Here is a 12,601-nt window from a genome sequence, read left to right as displayed (position 1 = left end):
GTGGGAGGGGGTTGCGGGTGCAGGTTGCCCCTGGAGATGGCCAGACCGAGTCATTCGAGGTGGTGCAATGTGGGACTGGTGGGCTGGTATAATGGAGGAGCTGACGAGGGGGCAAAAGCAGGGTAACGGTGGCGGTTCTTGCCGTGAGAAAGCGGGGGTGGGGGTGGGGGGTGGTGGTGGTGGCATCATGTTGATCCAATGACGGCTCAGCGAGTGGTTTTGGACCTTGTTCTTTAAATCTGAATGACGGGGGGGGGGGCTGTTAGTGGTGGTCCATTTATTGATCCAGTCCATTCACGTTAGGTTTAACATTGTATGTAATTAAAGTTGTAAAAAAACTAAAACTCTAAGACTTAATTTAGATCTGGAATCACCTTATTAGAGCTGAGAGGGAAAAGAGACGCTTCAGTTTTGAATCACACTCTGAAATATTGTTCTTAACCGGGAATATTAACCAGACAATAGCCAGGTTGGTTTTGGCAAATTACCAGTTACCAACAATATTTGTCCTTCAAACCAGTGATGATGATGGTCACTGTCGGCTATGAGCTGATTGATTTCTACATTACTGTCTGTAAAATGATTTAGGAAAGTTGGTGTTGCCTCTAAACTTATCTGAACCGGATCAGAATTGGACCTGGAAACAAACCCTGAGTGTTTTTGTAATTGTAGGATGTTAATTCTTCTCTCTGATTGGCAGCTGCGTTTTCCGGTCGTCTGTCTCGTCGTGTATTCAACGGACTAGATGTGCTTCAGTTTTAATCACTGCAGTTCTCTACACGGGTCACATGATAGATCACATTTCGCCCATGCTTTACGCACATATATAGATATACATACATGTATATGTAACGGACAAGGAAAGAGTTTTGTATAATTTTTTGTTTTATTTTATTAATTTCACCAAAATCCTTTCTATTATGTGTTTTGACTTATTTTTATGATTATTTTTATGTTATGTCAACATTATTTAACATTGTTTTCAGAATGAGGTAACCTTATTTATTAATTTTGGCTTCACATTTTATGGTTATTTTATTCTCATAGTCAGCACTTTTATTTTGAAGTTCCATGATGTCGGTTGTGATGTCAGATCCGCCTCTCCTCAGTGATCGTTAACCTGATGGAGAGCGGTAAGTGTTTGAAATAGCTTAAACTAAAAAGTTCATTTTTTAAGTTTTAAGTGTAGTTGGAAGCAGTTAAATTTGAGAATATTGGTCTGTGATGTGTTTGTAAAGGTTTTAGGTCATGTATGGTTTGTTGTTCATCTGCACGTTGAACGAAGAGAGCAAGCTAGCTTGCCGGAGCTCTCCCTGTGGGTGTGTGTGTGGGTGTGGGTGCGGAGGGGTGCGTCTAAGCGCACATGTTAATTCATCTCTCCTTATCTTTGTTTCTTTGTTTTTGTGTGTTAGGTAGCCGGTCGTGGAAATGTGTAAACGCTCACACTCAGAATGTCACATTACAGGTATGGGTGCAGCTGATTGTTTATGGAGGAATGTTTAGTTTAAAATTTATTTCATTTCAAAGTCTCAGTGATCGTTAACCTGATGGAGAGCGGTAGCCGGTCGTGGAAATGTGTAAACGCTCACACTCAGAATGTCACATTACAGATTGTGGGGAACAGAATAAAGAAAATTCACGTGGCAGCATCTCCAGTGTCCGGTATCTCATATTGCACCTGAACACAACGCAGAATTGTCGGGACTTCAAGGCTGTTCCGGCTACATTGGTGCCGTGACCCGGATCTCTTCGCCACGGATCATCGCCAGAGTGATCACCGGTGGTTGCTGGAATAAGTAGAGACTTAAAAAAAAAAAAAAAAAAAAAAAACGCCATTGACACTCTTGTTTTTGTAAATTGATTTTGTTAAGTTTTTTTTCTTGGACTGTGTGCATGCCAAGTGTTACTAACCTTCCCACATTACTTTTGTACGAATGTCAACCTACTTGGTTAAAATGGCTAATGGTAGGGATGTAAACAGGCCACCTAATGATGATGAGGGTGGTGTAGTAATGACTCTGGGGCGAGGCAGGTTTTTGGGTGATTCCACTCCAGTTAAAGGTGTCAGCAAAGTGGGCCACCCAGTTTTATCTTCCACTCGCATGCACCATGACATCACTAGCCCACAACAGCAGACGCCTAATCCATTCAGCTTTACAGGCATGGGGAGAGGTGCAAGCGCAGTACGTCCTCGTACATCATTTTCCCCTCACGTGCTCGCTGATGAATTCTCTCCCATGCAACAAAAAACTAATGAAGATATCAGCTCTCAGGACATAGGGAACCTCATAACTCAACTAGCACATCAAATTGGCGAGAGCATTGCAAACCAGATACAGAAGACCACAGGTAAACAGAATGACACAAGTGTCCCCACACCCAACATAAACACAGGGGAAGGTCATCCTGAGTTAAACCTGACAGGGGTGAAGCTTGTAATGCAGGCAGATGTCAAAGAGCCGCCACACTTCAGGGGTGATGGGACAGACAAACACACAGTACACGAATGGGAGGAAGTTATGGACGTCTATCTGAAGAAAAGGGGTATTCCACCCAATGAGCACTCCCAAGAGATAATGTCAAAATTGGTGGGAAAGGCTAGAGATGTTGTAAGGGTGACTTTGCGCAGCATCCCCTCTTTAAAACCTGCTGAAGACCCCAAGCTTGTTTTTGATATTCTCAAACAGCATTTCAGTGAAGTAACATATTCCTCAATGCCCCTAGCAGACTTCTACAACACCGTACCTCTGGCTGGAGAAAGCCCCATGGACTACTGGATCCGCCTGAACAAAGCCGTGGATGTAGCAGATGAGTGTCTGAGAAGGCAGGGGAAGAATATCGGAGATCCCGCTCATGAAGTCACTATGATGTTTGTAAAGCATTGCCCTGACCCTGCACTCACCAGTGTCCTGAAATGCAGAACGGCAGAGAAATGGACATCACATGAAATACAGGAACATCTCATTGAACATCAGAGGGAGGCCAAGACAAGAAATCAAGGTAAAACATACCGGCCACCACAGCAGAGGCAGGTTAGTGCTCACGTTCAGGCTTCAACACTGGAAGATGTATCTACTGATAATGTGAGGGAGCACACTTGTGAGCAAAACATGACAGGGCCATTGTCCACTCCTCCTGCTGAGAGTACTTGCATTCAGTCACTCATCAGTCTGCTAGATCGTGTTTTGGAGCAGAAGACTCAGACGGCAGTCAATATAAGACCAAACAGAGAACAAGCAAATTCTCCCCAAAGGAGATGTAAAGTCTGTCAGGCAGCTGATCACTCTACTACAATGCACTGCAGACAGGAGAACTTGTGCATGAACTGTTTCAGACCAGGTCACTGGAGGCGAGAATGTCGGCAACGCAGGCCAGGACGCAATGCCCCACCCCACCTCAGCCAGTCTCCACCCACAGAAGGGCAAGCTACAGCACCTTTAAACTAAATAGCTCACACTCGGAGAGGGGACGTGTGGGCATCAAAGAGGGAACCCTCGAATGTGGTGAAGATTTAAAGGAGGTGTATTCAAAAATATGCAAAGCAATGCCTGATACCACAGTAATTGTTCAAAACATCCACAGGGTTGAAGCATTTGGTGAATTATTTCACGCTCCTGTGACCATAAATGGTTCTGTTCAGCTGCGAGGATTACTTGACTCTGGATCGATGGCTTGCACAATCAGTGAGGTTGCAGAACGGAGACTCTTATCTGAAAATACCTTGATCCAACAACAAGAAATGACACAGAACATTGTCCTTGTTGGTTGTGGAGGAGTGCGGGTGAGCCCAAAGTGCATGTATGACATGGAACTGACATTGTATGGGATTAAGTGCATGGTACCAGTTTTGGTGGTTGCTGGTCAGAATGATGAACTCATTGTAGGCACCAACCTGTTGAAGTATGTAGTCCGTCAGATGAAGAAGGATGATACTTACTGGAAACTTGTCTCATGCAATGGACAGGAGTCTGCAGAATGCGAACGGTTCTTGGAGATGATGGCTGGCCTCACAAGGTGGAGAGGGGAGGATGTGCCAGACAAGGTGGGAACAGTCAAGCTGACACAGGCAGTGACACTACAACCTCAGCAGGAGTACTTGTTGTGGGGCAGGTTGCCAAGTAATGTCCCTATGTCACCTGGGAGTACAGTGATGGTGGAGCCCACCTCATCTAAGTGTGCCCCCCGAGGCATAATGGTCGGCAGAGTGGTCACACACTTATGGGGAGATGGCTGGACTCCAATGAGAGTGACAAATATCACTGGAAAGCCCCTCACCCTAAAAAGAAACTGCAAGCTAGCAGATGTCTCTCCTTGCGTGGCAGCCGAAGACTTCACATTGCTTCAAGGCTCCTGTCAGAAAGAAAATGACACGGATAAGACAACACATGACCGACATAAGACTGTGGATAACACTGACCTGAAACATAAACTGAAGGACCTTGGACTGGGAGATGTTGACATTGACGGTTGCCAGGTGAGCCCCTCTACCAAGAATCAGCTGGTGGAAATGCTTGAACAATATCAAGATGTGTTCTCAAAGCACCATCTAGATTGTGGGGAAGCCAAGGGCTTTGTGCACAGGATTCGGCTCACAGACGACCATCCCTTCCGCCTCCCATATCGCAGAGTGCCCCCGGCTCATTACCAAAAATTGCGCCAAGTCCTCACTGAAATGGAAGAGCAAGGAATCATTCGAAAATCAGTGAGTGAATTTGCTTCCCCTTTGGTGATGGTTTGGAAAAAGAACGGTGACCTCAGGATATGCACAGATTTCCGGTGGCTGAATGCGAGAACCATAAAGGATGCTCACCCTCTGCCTCATCAAGCAGACTGCCTTGCTGCCCTTGGCGGGAATTCGGTTTTCAGCACCATGGACTTGACATCAGGGTTCTATAACCTGCCCATGCATGAGGAAGACAAGAAGTACACCGCCTTCACAACACCACTGGGCTTGCATGAGTATAACAGGATGCCACAAGGCCTGTGTAATAGCCCTGCATCCTTTATGAGAATGATGCTGAGCATCTTTGGTGACCTCAACTTTAGCACCCTGCTGTGCTATCTCGATGACCTCCTGGTCTTTGCTCCGTCAGAGCAAGAAGCCCTCAACAGACTGGAGGCCGTCTTTCAGAGGCTGAGAGAACACAACCTGAAGTTGAGTCCAAAAAAGTGTCATCTGTTGCGACGCTCCGTGAAATTCCTCGGCCACCTTATTGATGGTGATGGGGTGGCTGTTGACCCAGGAAAAGTGGAGGTCATTGTCAGGATGACAAGGAAAGATTTGATGGAAGATGACGGCTGCACACCTTCAGTTCGGAGAGTGAAATCGTTCCTTGGAATGATATTCTATTACCAACATTTCATTCCGAACTGTTCCTCTATCGCCAAGCCTCTGTTTGCTCTCACAGCTGGCCAAAAGCGAAGAGGAAAGACTGGCAAATCAAACCAGAAGACAGGGGTTTTCAGAAAGCTAAAACCTACAGATTGGACCGATGATTGTGACTCCGCCTTCCTCAGTCTCAAGGACAAGCTCCTGAACTGTGTGGTCCTCGCACACCCAGACTTCTCCAAACCGCTGGTCCTCTCCATCGACGCCTCTCTCAATGGTCTAGGAGCGGTTTTGTCCCAGATACCAGAGGGTGAGACAAAGGCCCGTCCAATCGCCTTTGCAAGCAAGACTCTGACTGGCTCACAAAAGAGGTATCCCGCCCATCGCTTGGAATTTTTAGCGCTCAAGTGGAGTGTTTGTGAGAAATTCGGTCATTGGTTGAAGGGACATTCTTTTACAGTGTGGACCGATAATAATCCATTGACTTATTTGATGACTAAACCAAAACTTGATGCCTGTGAACAGCGGTGGGTGGCCAAGCTGTCCCCATACACCTTCAGCATCAAGCATATCCCCGGAACGAAGAACGTTGTGGCGGATGCCTTGAGTAGAGACCCTTTTTCCAGGTCAGTGAGTCAAAGGCTGATCAGTGAGCCATACGAGGATCTCGTGGCAGAGGCTAAGGCTACAAAGGCGGAAGGAGTGCAAGATGTTTTTCGGTGCAGGGTTCAATGCTCTCAGGCACCTGACTCAGTCTGTGCAAGTGCAAATGTCTCTTGTGGCAATCAAATTGGAAGTCAGAGTTCCTCTGATGTTAAATCCATTTGTGTAGCTCACATTGAGTGGGAAGAGGCAGCAGAGTCACGAGCGGTACAGTTTTTTAAGGCTCTTCCTCAGATAGCACCTTCCGAACAAGAGGCACTTCCAGCTCTGTCTCTTGAGGAACTTCGGCACAGTCAGGAGTCGGACCCAGACATTCGGGGGGTTTTGCTATTTGTAGAACGGGGAGAACCGCCATCCAGAAGGGAGAGAAGTAACTTACCTCATAAGGCACGAGCACTCTGTAAGCAATGGCATCGTCTGAGAGTTCAAGATGGGGTCCTCTATAGGACAATCAGGGACCCATTGACTAGACACACAAGGTTTCAACTCGTCTTACCATCGACCTGTAAAGCCAAGGCCCTTTCTGGAGTGCATGATCTTGCAGGGCACCAAGGACAAGCCAGAACCCTGCACCTTGCCAGACAGCGCTTTTTCTGGCCACAAATGGAAAGAGACATTAAGGATTACGTGAAATGCTGCCGACGATGTGTCCTTGCAAAAACCCCTGAACCAGCTGCCCGAGCTCCATTGGAGAGCATCCACACCTCAGCACCCATGGAGTTGGTGTGTATCGATTTTTGGAGCGCCGAGGATAGCAAGCAGAGATCTGTGGATGTTCTGGTTGTAACAGACCACTTCACAAAGTTGGCTCATGCTTTCCCCTGTGTAAACCAGACGGCGAAACAAGTTGCAAAGAAGTTGTGGGATAATGTGTTTTGCATATATGGTTTTCCGGAGCGGATTCATTCCGATCAGGGAGCCAATTTTGAAAGCAAACTAATATCAGAACTCCTCAGTCTCGCAGGGGTAGCAAAGTCACATACAACGGCATATCATCCTATGGGAAACGGACAGACTGAAAGATTCAATAGGACGCTAGGCAGTATGCTACGTTCCTTACCACTGGCAGCAAAACAACACTGGGCACAGCAGATACAAACCCTGACATTCGCTTACAATGCTACTGTGCATGAAACAACTGGATATGCTCCATTCTATCTGATGTTCGGTCGAATCCCTAGACTCCCGGTAGATATGGTCTTCCAGCAGGTCCTTAAGGACACCAATGTGGTTGACTACAAGACCTATGCTGGCAAACTGATGGCGAGCCTTCGTGAAGCTGCTAGTATTGCCCAGCAGCATGCAAGAAAAGAACAGCAGCATCAAGCCGATGGCTACAACAAAAAGGTCCGGGGCACCTGTCTGAATGTGGGGGATAGAGTTTTGCTTGCCAATAAAGCAGAGAGAGGGAAGAGAAAGTTGGCAGATAAGTGGGAACCCACAATCTATACAGTCATAGACTGTAATCCCCAAACTCACATCTACAAAATCAAGGATGAGAGTGGAAAGACCAAGGTGGTGCATCGGAACTTGATATTGGATGTGAGCTTTTTACCAATCCCCGAACAAACCGGTGCAGAACCCAGTTCAGCCACCACAGATGAGATCAGTGGGTCTCAGACTCGGCTAGCAGATGCCTTGAGGGGTCTGTCAGAGGAAACTTCAGAGATCCGGACAAACTCATGGGTGAGCATGTCACCGGATGTTGACTGTGAGTCATTGGGGGATGGTAAGGAGACGAAAGAGATGGATGAGAGGTCAGAATCCTCAACTTTGGACACTGATCAGATGTCATGTGCAGGTTCTCATGACAATTCTGCAGATGGTGGGAGTGTGGAACGGAGGGAGGAGGTTTTACCTCCGAGAGACTTGCCTGATGTTACAGTGGATGGTGATCAAGCACCAATGCAAAATTCAGGGCTTGAGAGACATGCTGTCAGGACCCGTACAGGCAGGGTTGTTAAGGCGGTTAATCGCCTAATTGAGAACATGGCCCAGAAACCACTTCCAAGGGGTATTATGAGAGGGTTTGGCAGAAAATCTCAGTCTTTGCTGACTCTGTTCTGAGGTGTGATAGATGGGGGTACAGCTACGTACAAATTGTAGTATTTTTTTATTTTTTTTATTTATTTATTTATTTTTTCATTCATTATTCATCATCATTCTTATGTATCTTCTTGTTCATGCACGATAAATGTTTTCATTGGTAGGGTTGTGTGCCAAGATTGGGTGTGGTGTATAAGGCACCATATTAACTAGGAGACACAGTAGCCTGATCAACTTCTGTCTTCTCTGAACTTATTTCATAAGTAGCTTTTCATGCTGTATTGAGGAATCTGATTCCGGGGGTCATCTTGGTTTGAGTGAATGTGACCATTGTAGATTGCACAAATTACTGATTACAGTTCCTTCCTAATGTTTGGGATTTTGGAGAAATTAAGGAGGGGTGAATGTAACGGACAAGGAAAGAGTTTTGTATAATTTTTTGTTTTATTTTATTAATTTCACCAAAATCCTTTCTATTATGTGTTTTGACTTATTTTTATGATTATTTTTATGTTATGTCAACATTATTTAACATTGTTTTCAGAATGAGGTAACCTTATTTATTAATTTTGGCTTCACATTTTATGGTTATTTTATTCTCATAGTCAGCACTTTTATTTTGAAGTTCCATGATGTCGGTTGTGATGTCAGATCCGCCTCTCCTCAGTGATCGTTAACCTGATGGAGAGCGGTAAGTGTTTGAAATAGCTTAAACTAAAAAGTTCATTTTTTAAGTTTTAAGTGTAGTTGGAAGCAGTTAAATTTGAGAATATTGGTCTGTGATGTGTTTGTAAAGGTTTTAGGTCATGTATGGTTTGTTGTTCATCTGCACGTTGAACGAAGAGAGCAAGCTAGCTTGCCGGAGCTCTCCCTGTGGGTGTGTGTGTGGGTGTGGGTGCGGAGGGGTGCGTCTAAGCGCACATGTTAATTCATCTCTCCTTATCTTTGTTTCTTTGTTTTTGTGTGTTAGGTAGCCGGTCGTGGAAATGTGTAAACGCTCACACTCAGAATGTCACATTACAGGTATGGGTGCAGCTGATTGTTTATGGAGGAATGTTTAGTTTAAAATTTATTTCATTTCAAAGTCTCAGTGATCGTTAACCTGATGGAGAGCGGTAGCCGGTCGTGGAAATGTGTAAACGCTCACACTCAGAATGTCACATTACAGATTGTGGGGAACAGAATAAAGAAAATTCACGTGGCAGCATCTCCAGTGTCCGGTATCTCATATTGCACCTGAACACAACGCAGAATTGTCGGGACTTCAAGGCTGTTCCGGCTACATATATACGGAGCTAAGTGGATATCAGCCAGATGTGACTGATCCACATTAAACAGCTTCTTCATCAGTATCGTTAAATCCAAAAATAAAGAGCTGGAGTCAGATTCTTTAAGATTATTGAGAAGATCATTATTTTAACTCGCCTGGTGATGAAGCTGAAACCTCGAAACGTGAGTTCCCTCTCATCCTGTTTTCCTCCTGCAGCTTTGTGCTTTTATTTATGCTGCCGCCAGCTCTCCCTTGAAACAGAGATTCTTAATCTCAGTGGACCGCTGACTCAATTTGCAGTGCCACAGCAGTCCGTGGTCCACATGAGCCTTATTTATCACTGTGTCACGGCTCATAAAGGAAAATCCCCTGAGATGTACCATCTTGTTTCCAGGTATCAGATCAGGTATCAGGTACTGGGAGAGGAAACGTCAGCCTGGTGTGAGCCCTGTCATGTGATTGAGAGGAGCCAGTCCGCCTTATATATGTACTGCACATACTTCCTGGTAGAATGTTTTGTAACGTGAGCGCCACATTTCTACTGTTTACGTTGTGATTGTTGAGATAAAAGATAAAATAGCTGCAGAGGTGAAAACTTTCCAGAGTTGTAAAATCCTCTTTGTGAGTATCACTAACTGTTGCGCAGAGTTGTGGCAGCTGATGAGCCTCTAAACACATTATATTGTTACTCCAAGGGAACTCCTGGATCCTATTTCATTCATATTTTTATTGTTTTTCTCTTACTTTAAAGCTCCATATTTTCTTCTTCTTCTGTGTTTTATTTGAAGTGTTGATCCATAAGAAGATATATTTGTGGTTTTAACAACCAAAAACTTGGCTGACTGTTTTCTGAGTGATCCAATAAAAATATAGCAGATTTCACGTTAAAACACTCAGAAGAACTAAAAAGTGCAAGGTTTGGATGGTGGGTCCAGGTGGGCGGGGCTTGGTGACTGCTTTGTTGTGACATCACAAAGTTCCATAAGTCCTGACGGCTGGTTTTAAGGCTCAGTTTCTGAATACAGGCTGTGTGCATTTCTCTGTGGACTGAGGCTTTGATACTTTCACAGTATTAATATAGAAGCTAGACCTGATCTATAATCACACTACACATGGACAGAGACCTTTACACTGGAGGAGCTTTAATCAAACACGCCCCCCCACCAACGCAGCCTCCTATATTTTAATACAGGACTAATCTCAGATTGATCAAATCCCCATTGACTCATCTTTTTACTTCCCCCACACGCTGTATGTTCACCTGTCATCACATGACAGATCTTTCATACTTCATCATGTGATGACAACTGAGCATCCACTGAAATTTGTCTGAAAGCTCTGGAAAAAGTTAGTAAGTGGACTGAACCTTCAGACAGAAGTATCAGAGGTCAGTGACTGAGGCGTCTCTGGACTCGTTTGTTCTGCTCTTCAGGTTTGAGCACTTGTTGTGCTTCATGCTAACATGTTAGCATGTGTGAATCACTGAGCCGTCCCCCGGAGCACCGACCCTCTCATCTCACACTGGGTGAAGTGACAAATGGGCCAAACTCTCACAAAGCTGGTGCAGTCCTTTAAGAATGTAGTTCACCCCCCCCCCCCCCCCCCCCTCGTCAACCCCCCCTCTCTTCCAGCCTCATATGACCTTTCCTGGCAAACTGAACGGTCAAACATTCACTCTCTTGGCCCCCACCGCCTTTCCCTCAAGGTGAAGTCATTGACTATTCAGCCACTTGCTTGTCTTTGCAATTGTGATGTTGCCTGGGATGCGTCCTTCGCCTGCTCTGCCTCCCCAGAGGAAAACCACCTCTCTCTCTCTCTCTCCCCCCCCCCCCCCCCCTCTGTCCCTAACACCATTTTAACAGAGATCTGCTGTATTACTGTTAAAGCTCCTCCAGTGTAAAGGTCTCTGTCCATGTGTAGTGTGATTATAGATCAGGTCTAGCTTCTATATTAATACTGTGAAAGTATCAAAGCCTCAGTCCACAGAGAAATGCACACAGCCTGTATTCAGAAACTGAGCCTTAAAACCAGCCGTCAGGACTTCTGGAACTTTGTGATGTCACAACAAAGCAGTCACCAAGCCCCGCCCACCTGGACCCACCGTCCAAACCTTGCAGGATTTGTATTTCTCTGAGTGTTTTTACCTGAAATCTGCTATATTTTTATTGGATCACTCTCTCTCTATGTGTGTGTGTGTGTGTGTGTGTGTGTGTGTGTGTGAGTAGGACAGGAAGTTGATAAGTCAGAAAATGAAGGGATTGTAGGATCTGAATATCAGCACCATGCTGTCAGATATTTGCAGGAGGTTTTATGGCAAATTTGTCCATTAAACATGAAGTGAAAGCGGTGTGACAGGAAGCTGACAGGTTGACAGCTGATTCCTTTCTCATTTATTCTAACTTGTCAGACTATTATAAAGCTGGAAAATAATCTTGAGACGCATTTTTCTGTCCAAAAAAAAAAAAAAAAAAAAACTTTTCTGATGATACTCTTTTCAAGCCTGACTCCAGACATCTGAATCGCTGCTTACATCTTTGGTTTCTTCAGTGGAAGGAGTCCAGTGTGGTGTCTTGACAGTCAACCAATCAGAGCATCTTCTTCTTTCTTGCAATCTAATGGGAAATTTTTAAAGGAATTATTTTTTTATTTTTGGTGACAGGAGGGTGAAAGCACTTGCAACATGGATTACCGGGTTGTTGGGCGAGATTAAACATCATCTTCCTACATACTCGGCGTGATATGGACGCAGTTGTTAGAATAACAATTCCTGCAGCTTCTGTCCACTGAACATGATGTTGGCAGGAATTCGGCGTCTCGCCTGTTTTTCATGGGTGTCGCGTCTCCCAGCAAAAACAGTCAGTTGATGTCATATTGACATCATAACAGCAACATTACATAAAACTGACACCTTCCACTATAGTTGTCTCTGTCCAGGCTGAACCTGATTACAACACAGACATGAAAAAATATAAATATATTTTATATTTTTTAACTGTTTTAGCAGCTGCATGTGGAGACAGAGACATTTTACTAACGTTTTCTGTCAAAAATAAATAAATTAAAAAATTCCAAGTAGCCTGCAAACTCTATGTAGACATATATAGCTGGCAGTAGCAGCAACGCAGCTGGTGTGAACAGGCAACGTTTTGTCATTTTTTAACACATAGTTTTTTTTTCTTTTTTATAGAATAATTTAGCTAGCTAATTTAGCATGATTACTTACAAGGATACATTGCATTTGCCATTGTTATTTTTTATAACTTTTTCCTATTAAAGGCTTATGGATATGGGTA

The 12,601-nt window shown here is 44.6% G+C and overlaps 2 protein-coding genes and 1 long non-coding RNA gene across 8 annotated transcripts in view; all 3 read left to right on the top strand.

The window, feature by feature from the left end:
* Positions 1-12,601, top strand: part of bcan (brevican) — a 36,664-nt gene that overhangs the window by 3,154 nt on the left and 20,909 nt on the right. The gene's annotated exons all lie outside the window — the stretch shown is intronic.
* LOC130172007 (uncharacterized) lies at positions 855-1,649 on the top strand. The gene is made up of 2 exons (XR_008828220.1): positions 855-1,133; positions 1,413-1,649. It is a non-coding gene; the product is annotated as an uncharacterized LOC130172007 (long non-coding RNA).
* LOC130172004 (uncharacterized) lies at positions 1,818-9,245 on the top strand. Of its 2 annotated transcripts, none has more exons than XM_056380378.1 (2): positions 1,818-8,729; positions 9,009-9,245. In XM_056380378.1, the coding sequence occupies exon 1, from the start codon at positions 3,356-3,358 to the stop codon at positions 8,057-8,059; it is 4,704 nt and encodes a 1,567-aa protein (XP_056236353.1). In that variant the 5' UTR covers positions 1,818-3,355; the 3' UTR covers positions 8,060-8,729; positions 9,009-9,245. The 2 variants fall into 2 exon arrangements, with proteins under 2 accessions (XP_056236353.1, XP_056236354.1); XM_056380379.1 differs by having other exon boundaries at positions 1,818-9,061; positions 9,207-9,245.

The sequence above is a fragment of the Seriola aureovittata genome, chromosome 7 (assembly GCF_021018895.1).
Source record: "Seriola aureovittata isolate HTS-2021-v1 ecotype China chromosome 7, ASM2101889v1, whole genome shotgun sequence".
Taxonomy (NCBI): domain Eukaryota; kingdom Metazoa; phylum Chordata; class Actinopteri; order Carangiformes; family Carangidae; genus Seriola; species Seriola aureovittata.
This window is presented reverse-complemented; position numbering and strand designations above follow the sequence as displayed.

What these genes read in the sequence shown, in the direction of transcription:
- LOC130172004 (XM_056380378.1), top strand. Translation starts at nt 3,356, where the DNA reads ATGTCGGCAACGCAGGCCAGGACGCAATGCCCCACCCCACCTCAGCCA.